We start from the raw sequence: 18,496 nt of genomic DNA on the forward strand, positions 1-18,496 counted from the left end.
AGTTGAGCCATCACAGTGACGCTTGCTATAAAAATGAGCAAGCTGAGATTTGCATTCGGAATACATGAAATCTGTGTTTTATGCCTCTCTCAGCCACAATTTTGTCGTTTCTCAATCATTTTTTTACAGTGGTGCAGGCATTGGTTTATATGCTATGGGTGAAGGAAACGAAACAAAGGACATTTTTATTTCCCCATTTATTATTATTATTATTATTAAGCTTCCAAATCTCCCCAATCTTTGCTTGCGAGCAAAATTTTGGGCATATGCAAGCATGTTACATTTGCAAAAATCTGTGACACAGCCATTGGGGGGGAAGAGAATGGCATGAAAGCTTTTCTTCTTAATAATGCAGCACAGTCAAGACTGAGATTTCCTTGCTGTTTCCGAAAAAAAGAAGCATTTTTTTTTCCTATTGGTGCGTTTGACGCTAATTGTGGAGAAAATTGCTTTCTATACAGTACTTAAGAATTCATTCCGCTTTTCTTCTTTAGCTTCTTGAGAACTTGACAGGAGGCCTGGGGGGAAAGTTTACAACCACCCCTGTGTCTGCAATACAGAGTTGATCCCATTTAAATAGGCAATTCCGCTTGAGGAGAAAACAACAAAAGGCAGATCTGGATGTTATGGCAGACGTGGGGTGAACGTCGAAAATAGCAGCCCTACGTGTAGATCTTCCTGCTCGCCTGTACTTACACTCGCTCCGTAACATGACAGCATTGTGCTGGTTTCCTCACCTTTTTGCTTTGTACTATTGGCTGCTGTGGGGAAGGCAACAGGACGGAGTTCAGAGTGAGGTAGAGGAGGGAGAAGGTGTCTTATCAGCCCAATGTATTTCAAGTCTTATAACTCTTCCTCAGGCATAAAACAGCTAAACCAAGGATAAGTGGTTGTGACCTTTAAACCCCTAAATGGCTTCGGCCCTGTATACCTGAAGGGCTGTCTCCATTCCCATCACTCATCTCGGACACTGAGGTCCAGCACCAAGGGCCTTCTGGCGGTTCCCTCACTGCGAGAAGTGAGGTTACAGGGAACCAGGCAGAGGGCATTCTCGGTGGTGGCGCCCGCCCTGTGGAACGCCCTCCCAACAGATGTCAAGGAAATAAACAACTATCTGACTTTTAGAAGACATCTGAAGGCAGCCCTGCTCAGGGGAGATTATAATGTTTGATGTTTTATTGTGGTTTTTATCATTTCTTGGAAGCTGCCCAGAGTGGCTAGGTCAACCCAGTCAGACATGAGAATAATTTTTTATAATTATTAACCATTAGCTATGCTGGCTAGGGTCAGAGGAGATTTTAGGATATTGCAACTTCGAGGTCTCCTCAGCCTTCATTTCTGAGTTTCATTGGATGTTATAGGGAAGATGGAAAGAAATACACATTTGTCTGGCAATTTCAATAGCAGACCCATGATTGCCATAACATCTAGCTTCACTCAACGGTTCTAGCAAATGTGCTTATCTTTGCATTATGTTTGTCCCCCCCCCCCCTGCAGATTTTACAAAAGGATCTTACAGATATGCACCAATGGTGGCCTTTTTTGCTTCGCACACCTACGGAATGAATACTCCTGGCCCTATTCGATTTAACAATCTGGATGTCAACTATGGGTCTTCCTATGTCCCAGCAAATGGACGGTTCCGTGTGCCATACCTTGGCATTTATGTCTTCGAATACACCATTGAATCAAACAGCCCGCTTCTCTCAGGCTACCTAGTGGTCGATGGAATAGACAAGCTGGGCTTTCGGTCTGAAAACACGAAGGAGAACAAATACCTGGAGAGAGTGGTTACTGGAGATGCCTTACTGGAACTGAACTACGGGCAAGAAGTCTGGCTCAGGCTGGCAACAGGCTCTATCCCAGCCAAATACCCACCTGTCACTACATTTACTGGCTACATATTGTACCGCACATAAATTCCATTCTATAGAAAAGCGGTCACCCACAATGGAAACTCTTCTCCTTTGCTTCTAATAAAAATAACTCTTGTTTGAGGCTGCCATCTTTTCTTTTAACAGCTGCATGATAGGCAGAAACGAGGCATGAAACCTCTTTCCCAAATCAGCATCTTTGTGCTGTAGGAAGTAACATTCTGCCTGCCACACAGATGTTAAAAGCAGGGGAGGCCTTGTGGAAAATAGGTGATCATTAGATAGGAGTTACCTGAATGTCAAATTTTGAAAACGGCCAGCTGTCCCATTGCACCTTTGATTGGCAAAATGGAAGTATTTGTAAATAGGTCTCCCATAGTTCTAGGCACCCCATCAGCTGAATGTCTTCAGTATGTCCATTATTTTTATGCAGCTATTTTGCACCAGTATAAAAGAAATGTACAAGAAGTTATGCATGTTATCACCATTGTTTAAGTGAATTTGATTTCAGTTCCTTTCAAGATTCATGTGACACAGGCCACCAGTGGGTAAAACTTAAGCCTTGCTTTTATGGTCCACCAGCCAGTTGTACAATAGTGGCTCAGGGTGGGGGCAGACATGTTATGTACTGAAGTTCTCACCCTGGGCCAGCAGGGGGATACTGTAGATAGTTATGCAAATGAAGGATTGAAAGTGACTTTCAGCGATTGGATAGTTTGTATGCAAATGAAGGATTGAAAGTGACGTTCAGTGATTGGATAGTTTTAGAAAGTTGCAACAGTTACATTGTTCTGGAGCTCTATATAAGCAGGCTGACTGAGCTCTTCAGTTCAGTTTCTGTCTGGCCTCTGAATAAAGAAGAGCTGTTTGAAGAATCGCTGTGTCGTCTGATATGTTCACCCACAACTTAACAAGACATACACTAAGTTTTTAGGGACCTCTGAATGCATGCTTCACTCTGGAACTGAGCTTACTGCCCTGTCACACAAGGATCCATTCCTGGATTCCCTCCCATTTTCCTTCAGTTCAGCCTTTCACTTCAGCGTGTGGAAAGCTTTTTTGTTGTTGCTCTTGTCAAGCTACTGAGATTCCAAAACACGTGTAGTGTCTACTGCAAATCACTCAGTAGATTCCTTCTGCCCACCCTGTCCTGGCATAGCCATTTGCTCATATACCAGGCAGATCATGATGACACCATTTTCTATTTTGGGAGGAAGCTGCTGGGATGGCGGGGGGCACTGAGCTGGGAAGGGCACCACCTTTGTGATTGGAATGGTCACATAAACAGACCAGCAGAATGGGACTGCATCACTGGGAGATTTTCCCAATCCAATGGGTCCACTTCTGTGAAAGGGGCATGCTTAGGAAGCACCTAAGCTTTGGAATCCCGGGTCCAAAATGGCCAGATATCATTAGCTTTCACTCTTCATTTGGTTACATAGAATACTTAGTTGAAGAAGCAATGTGCACATAGGCCAAATAAAACCATGCCTACATATATACTCAATTGGCTTCTGTTTAGTCTCACCACTACCCTTTCATTTTTCTTTGTTCATACCCAAATTTGTAGCCGGTCAGACATGTAAGGTATTCACATTTTACTTTGAAAAGATTCCATCTAAACAGCAGAATTCCAGGAAGTGTAAATTCTCTGTAATTGCGAACGTCCTATAAGTTTTTAATAAATTGTGCGGTGCACACTGAACAGATTAAGAAATCAATCAGAGCACAAAAAGAAATGTGATGCTATGAGGCAACTGAATGGAAGTAGTCAGGGCCAGGCCCAGACATTTTGGTGCCTGAGGCAAAGGACAAGAGAGTGCCTGTTCCCTGGTCCATGTGCAGAAACCAGCTGGGCTGCCACTTGAACCTTAACACTAGTGATGGAATAGTGTCATCCCATGCCGCCTGCCCAGCACCTCTTTCTTGAGGGGTACACCTCCTTCTGCCGAATGGTAGGGCCGGCCCTGATGGTAGTTTCTCTTGCTTTAAAAATAGCAGCAATAATTGTTGAGGTGGGGATATATATGTGTGTGTGTGTGTGTGTGTGTGTGTGTGTGTATATATATATATATATATATATATATATATATATATATATATATGCTTTCGTAGATTTTCACGGGTATAGGAATGCAGGTTTTGGTGTCTTCGGGTGTCTTCCCGTGTAAGAGTCGGGGTGTCTGTGCGACGTTTCGACGAGGTCTCACTCGTCATCTTCAGGCTGGTGCTTTCGGCTTCTTGTTACTGGAACAGAGCAGAGTCTGGTGTTTGAGTTCCTATAAATACTGTTGAGGGGTGTGGTGTATAGCCTCCAACGTTCTGGGTAGAGAGGAAGTTCCTAGATTAGTGTGCCTTTTCTTCTTTTGTTCCTTAATTACTTGAGGGATATCTTGGGTGATTTCATGAGTGATATTCTGAATATCACTGGGTGGGTCATTAATTACTTGAGGGATATCTTGGGTGATTTCATGAGTGATATTCTGAATATCACTGGGTGGGTCATTAAGTGTAGATTAGTTGCTAAAGCTCTCGTGTCTTGACCTCTTGAGCTTGTGAAGAGTTTTTCTGAGAAGATGGCTGTGCTGCATTTAGTTGTGCTCTGGCTTGGCTTCGTGTATAGGGGCGAGCTATGGTTTTGTGCCTTGTGCCAGCCAGATCTGTGTAGGGATTGCAGGGGGGTGCAGCATCCGGAGGTGCCACTATAGTTTGGTTGCTGGATGGAGTCTGTAATATGTCTGTGGAGAGGGTCTGGGTTTGGGTCTGGTGTGGTTGATTGGTGACGGCGTTCTGTGTGCCTCTGGTTCTGGTGTCGGTTTTTGTGGGGAGGGCTAATTTCCAGATGTCTGGCAGGCGGGACGTGTCGTCACGCTTGTTCATGTTGTGAGGGTGTTTCTCTATCTCGATGGCTTCCATGATTATTCTCTTGTGGTGATGTTCCATGTTAAAGAGCAATTTGGAATCTGCAAAATTAATTTCGTGTCCTGTTTCTTTCATGTGTTGGAAAAGAGAGGAAGTTTTTTCTTCTTTTTTGACGGCATTCTTGTGTTCTGCGATACGTGCATTTATTCGTCTGTTTGTTTGTCCAATGTACGTGGCTGGGCAGACTTTGCAGGGTATTTCATAGACCCCTTGGTTTTCCAGCTGGATTTTGTCTTTTGGGTTTCTGAGGATATTGGCTATTTTTTGGTTGGTGCAGAAGGCTGTTTTGATATTGTGTTTATGGAGGATTTTGCTGATTTTGTCTGTAGTGCCCTTGATATAAGGAAGGAGGGCCATGCCATTGTTTTCTTCTGTGTCTTGGTTTTTGGGGGGTGTTTCTTTTTGGATTAGCTTCGTAACCCTGTTTTTCTGGTATCCATTGGCGATTAACACATTTGAGAGATTCTGTAACTCAGTTGTCAAGTGGTCTTTGTCAGCCAGGCGTTTGGTTCTGGAGATGAGAGTCTTGGCTACGGAGTTTATTTGTGCAGGGTGGTGGTGTGATTGTGCATGTAAGTAGCGGTTGGTGTGTGTTTTTTTCCGGTAGATAGTGTGTCCTAGGGAGCCATCAGGTTTTTTGTAGATTAGGACGTCAAGAAAGGGGAGTTGGTTGTTGTCTTCTATTTCCATAGTGAATTGTATTTTGGGGTGTAGGCTGTTGAGATGTGTGAGGAAGCTATCTAGTTTTTCTTTCCCGTGTGGCCAAATTACAAAGGTGTCGTCAACATATCTGAGCCAAATATATATATTTGCTTTCGTAGATTTTCACGGGTACAGGAATGCAGGTTTTGGTGTCTTCGGGTGTCTTCCCGTGTAAGAGTCGGGGTGTCTGGGCGACGTTTCGACGAGGTCTCACTCGTCATCTTCAGGCTGGTGCTTTCGGCTTCTTGTTCCAGTAACAAGAAGCCGAAAGCACCAGCCTGAAGATGACGAGTGAGACCTCGTCGAAACGTCGCCCAGACACCCCGACTCTTACACGGGAAGACACCCGAAGACACCAAAACCTGCATATATATATATCTTGTTACTCTGTTCCAGTAACAAGAAGCCGAAAGCACCAGCCTGAAGATGACGAGTGAGACCTCGTCGAAACGTCGCACAGACACCCCGACTCTTACACGGGAAGACACCCGAAGACACCAAAACCTGCATTCCTGTACCCGTGAAAATCTACGAAAGCATATATATATATATATATATATCCTAATTCAAGGGAGTTATATGGTTTACACAGTACACCACTCACAGGGGAGAGCTTTGATGAAAACCTGATCAACAATCCATATATTTAATCTGCGGCTCGTAAATTAGACAATTAATAGCACCAATTAAGGGGTTAACACATTCATTCCCCCCTCACTTCCTGCTGGGTCATATTCTCTGATAATGAATCCATGATGCCTAAAATGTTTGGCAAAAAAAAAAATGGGTGGGAGACTGCGGCAAAGGATCTGTATATTATTTACAACTGCTGTTGAGAATAACACTGGCTCAGCTCATGCTTTGCTTTTTTAATCCTGTCTTCTGTTTATAAAAGTAATCTCCAACACACCATGAACTCTGAAAATATATATATATATATATATATATATATATATATATATATATATATATATATATTCCAACCATTTCTTTCATCAGCTGCACCTTATCTTTCTGTAAATACTTAAAATCCCCCATTTGTCACTAACCTATCCTAGCGTATCATTGAATTTTATCAAATGTCGTGCCCACATGGCTAAATCCCTCCCCACCCCTTGTATGACTTTGTCAGTTTAATAACCTGTTTAGCCCTCTTTATTCCTGCCATGGATAGGGCTAAATAGCGTGGAAATTACTCTGCGGATGAAATTCAAATGACCCACCAGAGACTGCGTCTCTCTCTTTAAATATGACTTTCACTGCCCTTCCTGCCCTCCCTGCTTAATCCTTCAAGCCAGGTCTCCATCTTCAGAGTTGCTAATTGTTTTCTTTTAAAGTCCATTTCTTGATAAGGCTCTCTTGTTGTATATTTTCCTCCCTGATACTAACAAATTTCGTTTCCCCAGAGCAGACCTCTGACCTATAACCCTTTCAAATAAACGCATTTACTGAGAGTATACCTATAATGAAAACCACACCCAATTTGCTTATTGAAAAAATAACACCTATACACACTTCTCCATAGTTGTCCTCTTGAAGCTTGTTGGTTACGAGTAATAATTTAACAGATGGCTATTAAGACAACATAATGTTTCTCAGAGCGATGCAAGTCTTTTGAGAGTTCTGTTGGACACATCTTTTTATTATTCTTCTTCTTTTGGAATAAACAAGAATTAACAAAACCAAAAAAAAACCACATCTGCAGTCTTTGTCATGTCGGTTTGTGTACAGAACACACAGCAAGCACAATTTGTGGACACCTCCAGGACCCCAGAATTAATTAATGGCCCCTTCAAATTAAGGCATCCCCCCAAAAATGAATATTGAGCAAATTGGCTTCTGGCTCCTCCTCCACCACCACCTATTAACAAATGTTACATCTTCAACTCCTCCTCCCAGTCTGCTCCATCTCCCCCCTCTGACCGCACACTGCCTTCTTCCCTTGGGGGTTCCCCAGCTGGCGCCTCCTACCAGTCCTCTGCATCCAGCCAGTCCATGACCACAACATTCCCTTTGCAGATGTCTCTGCTAACATGCAGTTAGATATAGGTAAGAGGTCCCATCACCCCCTGACAAATAGAAGGGGAAGAAATGGAGGCAGTGAGAGATTTTACTTTCTTGGGCTCCATTATCACGGCAGATGGTAACAACAGTCACAAAATTAAAAGACACCTTCTTCTTGGGAGAAAAGCAATGACAAACCTAGGCAGCATCTTAAAAAGCAGAGACATCACCTTGCCAACAAAGGTCCATATAGTTAAAGCTATGGTTTTCCCAGTAGTGATGTATGGAAGTGAGAGCTGGACCATAAAGAAGGCTGATCGCCGAAGAATTGATGCTTTTGAATTATGGTGCTGGAGGAGACTCTTGAGAGTCCCATGGACTGCAAGAAGATCAAACCTCTCCATTCTGAAGGAAATCAGCCCTGAGTGCTCACTGGAAGGACAGATCGTGAAGCTGAGGCTCCAATACTTTGGCCACCTCATGAGAAGAGAGGACTCCCTGGAAAAGACCCTGATGTTGGGAAAGATTGAGGGCACAAGGAGAAGGGGACAACAGAGGACGAGATGGTTGGACAGTGTTCTCGAAGCTGCTAATATGAGTTTGACCAAACTGCAGGAGGCAGTGGAAGACAGGAGTGCCTGGCGTGCTCTGGTCCATGGGGTCATGAAGAGTCGGACACGACTAAATGACTAAACAACAACATAATCAGATTGATTATATTCTCTGCAGCCAAAGATGGAGAAGCTCTATACAGTCAGCAAAAACAAGACCTGGAGCTGACTGTGGCTCAGATCATCAGCTCCTTATAGCAAAATTCAAGCTTAAACTGAAGAAAGTAGGAAAAACCACTGGACAGGTAAGATACAATCTAAACCAAATCCCTTATGAATACACAGTGGAAGTGAGGAACAGGTTTAAGGATTTAGATTTGCTGGACAGAGTGCCTGAAGAACTATGGATGGAGGCTCGCAACATTATACAGGAGGCAGCAACTAAAACCATCCCAATGAAAAAGAAATGCAAGAAAGCAAAGTGGCTGTCCAACGAGGCCTTACAAATAGCGGAGGAGAGAAGGCAAGCAAAATGCGAGGGAGATAGTGAAAGATACAGGAAATTGAATGCAGATTTCCAAAGAACAGCAAGGAGAGACAAGAAGGCCTTCTTAAACGAGCAATGCAAAGAAATAGAGGAAAGCAACAGAATGGGAAGAACCAGAGATCTGTTCAAGAAAATCGGAAATATGAAAGGAACATTTCGTACAAAGATTACCATAATAAAGGACAAAAGTGGTAAAGATCTAACTGAAGCAGAAGACATCAAGAAGAGGTGGCAAGAATACACAGAGGAATTATACCAGAAAGATATGGATGTCTCATACACCCCAGGTAGTGTGGTTGCTGACCTTGAGCCAGACATCCTGGAGAGTGAAGTCAAATGGGCCTTAGAAAGCACTGCAAATAACAAGGCTAGTGGAAGTGATGGTATTCCAGCTGAACTGTTTAAAATTTTAAAAGATGATGCTGTTAAGGTGCTACACTCAATATGCCAGCAAGTTTGGAAAACTCAGCAGTGGCCAGAGGATTGGAGAAGATCAGTCTACATTCCAATCCCAAAGAAAGGCAGTGCCAAAGAATGCTCCAACTACCGCACAATTTCACTCATTTCACATGCTAGCAAGGTTATGCTTAAAATTCTACAAGGAAGGCTCAAGCAGTATGTGGACCGAGAACTCCCAGAAGTGCAAGCTGGATTTAGAAGAGGCAGAGGAACCAGAGACCAAATTGCAAACATGCGCTGGATTATGGAGAAAGCCAGAGAGTTCCAGAAAGACATCTACTTCTGCTTCATTGACTATGCAAAAGCCTTTGACTGTGTTGACCACAGCAAACTATGGCAAGTTCTTAAAGAAATGGGAGTGCCTGATCACCTCATCTGTCTCCTGCGAAATCTCTATGTGGGACAAGAAGCTACAGTTAGAACTGGATATGGAACAACTGATTGGTTCCAAATTGGGAAAGGAGTACGGCAAGGCTGTATATTGTCTCCCTGCTTATTTAACTTATATGCAGAATTCATCATGCGAAAGGCTGGGCTGGATGAATCCCAAGCCGGAATTAAGATTGCCGGAAGAAATATCAACAACCTCAGATATGCAGATGACACAACCTTGATGGCAGAAAGTGAAGAGGAATTAAAGAACCTTTTAATGAGGGTGAAAGAGGAGAGCGCAAAATATGGTCTGAAGCTCAACATCAAAAAAACGAAGATCATGGCCACTGGGCCCATCACCTCCTGGCAAATAGATGGGGAAGAAATGGAGGCAGTGAGAGATTTTACTTTCTTGGGCTCCATGATCAGTGCAGATGGTGACAGCAGTCACAAAATTAAAAGACGCCTGCTCCTTGGGAGAAAGGCGATGGCAAACCTAGACAACATCTTAAAAAGCAGAGACATCACCTTGCCAACAAAGGTCCGTATAGTAAAAGCCATGGTTTTCCCAGTAGTGATGTATGGAAGTGAGAGCTGGACCATAAAGAAGGCTGATCGCCGAAGAATTGATGCTTTTGAATTATGGTGCTGGAGGAGACTCTTGAGAGTCCCATGGACTGCAAGAAGATCAAACCTCTCCATTCTGAAGGAAATCAGCCCTGAGTGCTCACTGGAAGGACAGATCGTGAAGCTGAGGCTCCAATACTTTGGCCACCTCATGAGAAGAGAGGACTCCCTGGAAAAGACCCTGATGTTGGGAAAGATGGAGGGCACAAGGAGAAGGGGACGACAGAGAATGAGATGGTTGGATGGTGTTCTTGAATCTACTAGCATGAGTTTGATCAAACTGCGGGAGGCAGTGGAGGACAGAAGTGCCTGGCGTGCTCTGGTCCATGGGGTCACGAAGAGTCGGACACGACTAAACGACTAAACAACAACAACAACAACAAGAGGGGGCAGCAGGAAATGTTATGTTATTTCCTGTTCCCTGCACATGAGAAGCTTATACTTCTTTTCTTCTTTGGCAATCACTCATAGCCAAGTAAGATTTTCTTCCATGAACAAGGTCTTAACAGTGGGAGAAACTTATAAGCACAGCCTGAATAAGTCTATAGTTTAATATGGTCCCTGCCATCTATTGGTGATTCTGCAACAATACATAACTCCTTTAATAAAACTCCATTAATAAAAAATAAAATAACTGGGATGGTGTCTGTTGTTCTTAAGCAAATTATAGATGCTTTCGGCATTGCTGTATCCCAAATTGATCTCGACTTGAATTCTGTGCTGATTTTCAGCTGGCAGTGCAGAGACACTGGAAGGAGAAACTTCTTTTGTCTGCTGATGTTCCCTTATCGGAAGGAACTAATTGGAGATCGTAAATCGCTAACAGTAAGCTAAGCCCAGCTTGCTGTGTCACCCATCAATTGCAATCCCATTAAAACAGCCCTATTGCAGCACACATCATCAGGTGCATAGAGATGCATTAGTAATGCTGTCTCTGTGGCAGCTGGATAAACCTTAGCATAATGCAAAGGTGATCGTCCCCAGCCCTGTTCCCATCCTGATTAAGGATGGGGAGGAATTTGGTTCAGTTCACATTTCAATGTGAATCCATCTATTGGCACGTCCCAAGAACTAAAATGCAGCTGTCCTTCCAAGTTCACACCTCTGAATTTTGCAATTCAGTTCTAAAAGGAGAAGAAGAAGTCTATATTAGAGGTAAGTATGCATGGAAATGCAGACATTCATGTGGAAATACAGCACGCCAAAAATGCATTAAATCAGCTTGCAAAAATGTGCACATTACGACAAAGTTGCATACAAAAAAAATTTAATGAAAGGCACATTGAAATGCTGGTGAATTTTCAGGAGGATTTTTAAAAAAATCCACAAACTGATGCAGAAATGTAATGAACTGAATTTAAAATGGGATAAATATCTGACCATGCACATTGCTACCAAGCCACACCCAACTGCAGATGTGGCTCCCTTAATGCTGTACCATCAACTAGTGAACCATCCTAGAGTGTCTCCCAGAATGGCACCACAGCCCATTTCCTTCCTGGGTCCAGCTCACTTCTTTTACCATTACAGCAAGTCTAGGAACAGGGAAGGAGGGCTACTAGGCCTATCGACACCTTGGTCTCAGGAAGCACTTGTCATTGACCATAGCTGCAGATCAATAAAATCGGTCAGGCTAACCATTATGCAGAAGAGAGTGAAATCAATCACCCCAGCTTCCTGCAGATCTTTCTCTCCACCTTCCCAGCTTCCCCATTGCTACTGTCTTTAAGCATAAGTGCAAATAGCCTCTCCTGCAGCACATTCATTTTATGCTTTCCCTGATAATCCAAGTGTGAGCGCTTATCTCTTCCCCAAAGCTCAAAAAACGGTAGCCAAGTCCGGCATCCGGCACATAGCAGGCTGCCTCCTCTGTATATTTGGATAGCCCAATTACCATGGCAACATTTTTATCTGCTTTGGCTTTGACAAGCCCATCCAATTTATCGTGGCGCTTTGCACGATTCTTTCCTCACTTATGCCAAGTGAGCCATCCTTGAAAGTGTTTGTCAGCACGTCACTTTTCCAAACACTTTGTTGCAAGCTGCAGGTTTTACAAGAAGCAAGAGATCCTATTTCCCTGGCTTAACAGTACCAGTTGCACACTTTATTTACAAGCCCCCAGTAGTAAAAAAATAATAATAATGAAAGAGAATGGGTGACTTTGAACATAGTTATCTGGACAGATGGCTACCTTCATGGAATAGAGATGTGCAAATCTGTCAATTTCAGTTTCTCTTAATCTCTCCTTTTTCAACTCTTCAGTTTTCCACATTTCTTGATCAGTTTGTGACTTTAAAAAAAAAAGTCCTCCTGAAAATTAACCAGCATTTTATTTCAAATTTCTCCTCATATACACATATCCAATTTTCCTAATATACATGTTTTGCAAAGCAATGCTATTATTATTTGTCACTTTTTTTCAAAAAAAAAAAGTGAATTCAAAGTGACTTTTAAAACAACCCTTAAAATCAAGTATAAAAATCAGAGTGAAAACATCCTAAAATGCTTACCAAAAATGTATATAGACTCATAGAAATTTAGAGTTGGAAGGTACCCTGAGGATCATCTAGACCAACCCCTGCAATGCAAGAATCTCAACTAAAGCATGCATGACAAATAAATAAATGATGCTCCACATATGTATATTAGCTTCACTAGTATGTGCATTAGTAAGCACACTTTAACTTGATATATCCACTCTGGTATACACTGCTTGACGGGACTACTGCATCTCAGAAGTCAGAGAAGTGCAAATTTTGTTGGATGGCTGTGTTTTGGTTCACATATTGTTCTGGAAAGCATGAAACCTTTAAATGTAAACTGCACTGAATTTATCCCTCAACCTATCCATTCTTAAGGAAATCAGCCCTGAGTGCTCACTGGAAGGACAGATCCTGAAGCTGAGGCTCCAATACTTTGGCCACCTCATGAGAAGAGAAGACTCCCTGGGAAAGATCCTGATGTTGGGAAAGATGGAGGGCACAAGGAGAAGGAGAAGGGGACAACAAAGGATGAGATGGCTGGACAGTGTTGTTGAAGCTACCAGCATGAGTTTGACCAAACCGCGGGAGGCAGTGGAGGACAGGAGTGCCTGGCGTGCTCTGGTCCATGGGGTCACAAAGAGTCGGACACGACTAAATGACTAAACAACAACAAAACTATAGAAAGAATGGAGCCAATTGCAATAAGTGGAGCCGCTCTCAACAACAAAGCTAACCTCCCAAGAAAGAAAAATCTGGAGGCTGTGATTGTGACAAATAAATAGATGACAATGTGAAACACTAATTTTTGTAGTGAAAGTTGAAATGAATTTGGTGGGATGTTTGTTACATTTCTTTAAGAACACTGTGAAGAGTATGCCAGCAGGGAAACAAATCCCAATGTTGCGCATTCTTACCATTGCAAAAATTCCACTTACCTTCAGCGATAACATGGGGTTGCAGTACAGCGATGCCCCCAAATTCTCTACTGGCCTTTACAGCTGGGTCCCTCAGCTGGCAGAAGATGCAACAGCGTCTCCCGCCAGCTGAGGAACTTTGAATTTGGCCCGACAGCAGATTAGCCTATAGCAGGCGGGTTTTGGGACGGGCATGTTCCGGGGGGGGGGAAGAGCTGAGTGGGCCCCTTGAGGACTTCACTCAGGTCTGCTCCCCGGGGGTAAAAAGAGTGCCAGTCCCTCAGCCGGCACTCAGTCTGGAGACCGTGGAAATGCAATCAAAGACTCTTTAAGACAGAACTGATTATTAAATGGACTGCACTTAATGAAGGATTCTGAAAACTACAAAAATCTAAATAGCCAGGCAATTTGGTACATTAGACAAATGATTGGTTTAAAGGTTTAGAAACAGATTCATGCTATTATGGAATGTTTGAGGAAAAGATAAAAATTGTAAGGTAATGCAAGGTGTAGATGGAGATGTTCACTTCCTTATTCCCTTACAGGGAAAGGCTCTAGCTCAGTTCTGTAGAAGTAGTCCGTTCACTCCCCAATGGTATCTTCAGATAGGTCTGGGAGTGACCCTGGCCTGAAAGCCTGGAAGCCACTGCCCATCCATGTAGACCAGGGTTTCCCAAACTTGGGTCTCCAGCTGTTTTTGGACTACGATTCCCATCATACCTGACCACTGGTCCTGCTAGCTAGGGATGGTGGGTGTTGTAGTCAAAAAACAGCTGGAGACCCAAGTTTAGGAAAGCCTGGTGTGGACACCACTGAGCTGGGAGGACCAATGGTCTGACTCAGTAGAAGGCAGCTTCCACAGTTGCTATGAGTAATTGACTAACATTGCGTGGATGTGGCTTCAAAAACTAATGGTTGGAGCAAGTTGGATGTAGAGTAAGTGGCAATGTGAAAATGCCCATTGACCCATCTAAGATCAGTATTGTCTACACTGAATGTAAGAGGAGGAAAAGCTCTTAGGATTCTTGCTCTGATCCTAACAGAAGCTGCATGGTACAGTGGTGATTGTCTCTTTCTTATGTTTTAAACGTTTCAGATTTGTCCGATGAGTTGCTAAAACCTCAAGGACGGCCCCTCCCCATATGAACTGACCCAGACCCTGCACTCATCATCCAAGGCCCTCCTTTGTGTGGCTCCTCCACATGAGGTCTGGAGGGTGGTAGCACGGGAATGGGTCTTTTCTGCTGTGGCTCCTTATCTATGACCTTTAAAACTGTGCATGAGGGGGTATTTTTTGTGTTTTTATATTGCGTGAATTGCAGCAAAACTAAGGGACCAGTGCCTAAAAATGATTCCTACAGCCCATTTCTGTGAGGGTCAATTAATTAAGCAGCACCATCAGCACTGCATGTTTTGACTGACACAGCTGGCATAAGCAATGGAAAGAAGACATGACATCTCTCCGCCCTTTTGAGTTCATAATCTGAATTTTAACAGGCAGCCGACAGAGGGAGGGTAGCTGTCTGGCTACTGATAACTTTCTGGGGACACCAAGCTGGACCCCACAGGTCCAAGACACTGTGGAAGCACAATGGTTACAGCACCTGGCATCCCTCCTCAGGCACAAGACTCCACATTTTCCATGGATAGTTTCCTCTCTCATTCTCCTATCCAGGCCTGCATAATTTGCAGGGTTCACCAAGATAAAGACAGCCGACCAGTGACTTGATCATATATATACTTTATATACAATGGTACCTCGGGTTACAGACGCTTCAGGTTACATACGCTTCAGGTTACAGACTACGCTAACCCAGAAATATTACCTGGGGTTAAGAACTTTGCTTCAGGATGAGAACAGAAATCGTGCTCCGGTGGCGCGGCGGCAGCAGGAGGCCTCATTAGCTAAAGTGGTGCTTCAGGTTAAGGACAGTTTCAGGTTAAGAACGGACCTCCGGAATGAATTAAGTACCTAACCCGAGGTACCACTGTATGCTCCTTTTCTTCCTTAGCAAAACCAGGGAGTTATTCACATGCTGGATATGACACACTACAGCTGAGGAGGCTTCAAGGACAGGATGGCCCACTGACAGAAAACGTCCAACCGTGGCTAAAGGAAACCACTGCTGGTTGTATCTGTATGGTGCGGGTCCACCTATTCTCCATGTGTGCTTCAGGAAGATGGTAGGAAAGGTTGACTGCGTGAATAGTCCCCATTTGATTCCTGAGTCACCATTAGAAACTTGGTTCTATGTGCTTTCAAGGAAATGTTTCGAAAGCAGACACGATTTAAACACAAACCCCCCACGTCAAGGAAAGACGCCATTTCTCTGAGCCTTGGATCTCTTCTTCATACGCAACAAAGCTCTAACGGGAGAAGGGAAAAGTAGCAAGTATTATATTAGCATTGTTAATTACGTGCTGACAGGGTACTTTGCATTTTACAAGACAAAGATAAAGACGCAGGTTCCTGGCCTGATGAGCTTGTAATGTAAAAATCAAACTCTCATCGACTGATCGTACTATGAATGTATCACCCAGTTACCTAGCAACTTCCAAGACCTGATTAACCCTTTTTTTAAAGGGTGTGAAACGTACAACACTTCGGAAAGTGAATTCCCAAGTGATTTTTGCCTAATCTTACGCATGTCAGCTTCGTGCTTTCCCTGTCCTCAACCAACGGTTAACAGGAACTAGCCCTGACTATTAATCACAATGTGATATTAACACCCGTGTGAGCAACGCCCCCCCCCCCCAATTTCCCTTTTCTTCTCTATTACAAGAAGACCTTGAGATTATTTATTGTTCTACAGAGAAGTTTTGTCGTAGTTTTCAGTCCTTCCACACAACTCATTTGAGTTTGTTCACTCATTCGTTTTGCAGCGCTCTCCCCACCTGGTTGCTTCAGGACCAGTGGCGTAGCGTGGGGGGGCCAGGGGGGCCAGCCGCACCGGGCGCAACATCTGGGGGGGCGCGCTCACTGCCTCCGGAGTCCCCGAAGAGCCTCCGGCACAGGCTGTAGCAGAGCCCCATGTCTCGTGGAGCCGGCGAGCTGTGCGCGCGCCCGGGCTGAAGGCGCCCGGCAGGCAGCGGCTCTCAGCGCCCGCCACGGAGGACGCGCCAGGCAGCCCCTCCTCACAGCCCCGCCTCCACTGCTGCTGCTGCTGCTGGGCCATGTTGCATTTTCCTCGCCTCTCTGCCCCCCTCCTCCTCCGGGCAAGCGGCGTGGTTTGGGCCGCAGCGCCACCTCAGATCAGCAGGTTAGGGGTTGGGGGGGCGCAAATTACTTGCCTTGCCCCGGGTGCTGACAACTCACGCTACGCCGCTGTTCAGGACTGCTTGAATTTCTCCATCTTGTGTTGGCCCACAGATTATGTAGATACCAGCATCAGCTGGCAGGTAAAGGTGGCAGAGCTTACCTGACTTCATGTCACCAGCATCGCTGGAAATTACTGGGCAAGAGAAAGGATGAGATGAGGCAGTGGCAAGGTCAACCACAGCATAGTGGTAGGTGACCTTTGACCCCCTGCTGTGAACTTGATTTAGACCTCCTATTTGCATTTGGGGGGAGCTCTCATTGATGAGAGTCAGAAATAGCTTCTGTTGAAATCTCCTCTTTGGATCAGGATCGAAGAGTCATGATGACCTTATTCCTGAGCAAATGCAAGAAGCGTAAAAGCCAACTCCTAGGGGCCAAGGTCCCTTCACCCCCACAAATAAAATATTTGAGGGGGCTGGATGCTTCCCAAAGTAGATGGGCATTGCCATTTAAATAGTGTATGTGCACTGTGTCTCAGGCACCATGTCATTTTATCCAAGTTGGCACCTCTGAGCATTTTCCAGAGAGCACAGGTTTGCAGCAAATTCAGCTGCTGAGAAGGTGAAATCATATCTCAAAAGCTATTCTATTTATTACTGGGATATGTGTGGAGCTTCCCCTGAATCACTTAGAACTCCACAGAGGCCCTTTGTCAACACCATTCAACACAAGAAGGTTCGTATGGCCATGCCAAGGTTGCAGTGGAGAATAGGAGGTCCAGGACAGTTCTTGACAGTAGGTAAAAAAAGGTAAGGTCAAGGACGCCTGGACGGTTAAGTCCAGTCAAAGGTGACTATGGGGTTGTGGCGCTCATCTTGATTTCAGGCCAAGGGAGCCGGCGTTTGTCCACAGACAGCTTTCTGGGTCATGTAGCCAGCATGACTAAACCGCTTCTGGTGCAATGGGACACCGTGACGGAAACCAGAGTGCATGGAAATGCCGTTTACCTTCCTGTCACAGCAGTACCTATTTATCTGCTTGCACTGGCATGCTTTTGAACTGCTAGGTTGGCAGTAGGTACCATAGAACGATATGGTCCATCCTAAGATGCCCAAGCATGTTGGCCTTAGGATACCAGCCCTGCTGGTTCAGGAAGGAGCCTAAGGAACCTGGTACATGCACACACACACCACTTTTCCTTTCAAGAAAAGTTAGCTGAAGGGAAGGCACCAGTTGTCTCCAGAAGGAATCCTCCTACAGAATGGGGAAGAAATCTCTATTGAGCTGCAGCCTTCCACCTTGTTATCTGGAAGCAAAGGCAGGAGGGATAGCAATTAAAAACTCACATGACAAAATTGATAGACGCCTCGAAGAGAGAGAGAGAGAGAGAGAGAGAGAGAGAGAGAGAGAGAGAGAGAGAATCACTCTCCACACTATCTAAGCAATCTGACCTCTGCAAATTGCCTTGCAGAGGTGGGGAGGAAGAGTTCAGTGACTCATTACTGTAGTTCTTATCTATTTTTCAGATCATGTAAAAGCACGTGAGGGAAGGTTGTTTATGATTATAGCCATGCTTTCTGCTTATATACTACCCAAAGGCAACAACACCTATTAAGTCTCAAGATATAGCACTAAATTCTTTACTCAATATGGGAAGCAACTTGTGTATTTCATTGGCATTGAGGAGGGATGGACAAATTTGCCAAGTTTGATTTCTCTCAGCTTCTCATTTTCAGGCTTAAGATCAGTTCGCCTCATTACCACATAGGTTTGTAAATTCTT

The 18,496-nt window shown here is 44.3% G+C and overlaps 1 protein-coding gene and 1 long non-coding RNA gene across 3 annotated transcripts in view; both read left to right on the forward strand.

Annotated features, from left to right (window-relative positions):
* Positions 1–2,749, forward strand: part of MMRN1 (multimerin 1) — a 68,286-nt gene extending 65,537 nt beyond the window's left edge. For both annotated transcript variants that reach the window (XM_082236328.1, XM_082236329.1), the window contains exon 8: positions 1,498–2,749. In XM_082236328.1, the coding sequence (XP_082092454.1) occupies positions 1,498–1,919 (422 nt within the window). In that variant the 3' untranslated portion in view covers positions 1,920–2,749. The remainder of the gene's footprint in view (positions 1–1,497) is intronic.
* The window catches only part of LOC309540207, a 146,183-nt gene that overhangs the window by 90,583 nt on the left and 37,104 nt on the right, over positions 1–18,496 (forward strand). The gene's annotated exons all lie outside the window — the stretch shown is intronic.

The sequence above is a fragment of the Podarcis vaucheri genome (genome assembly GCF_965113315.1).
Source record: "Podarcis vaucheri genome assembly, chromosome: 9".
Taxonomy (NCBI): Eukaryota; Metazoa; Chordata; class Lepidosauria; order Squamata; family Lacertidae; genus Podarcis; species Podarcis vaucheri.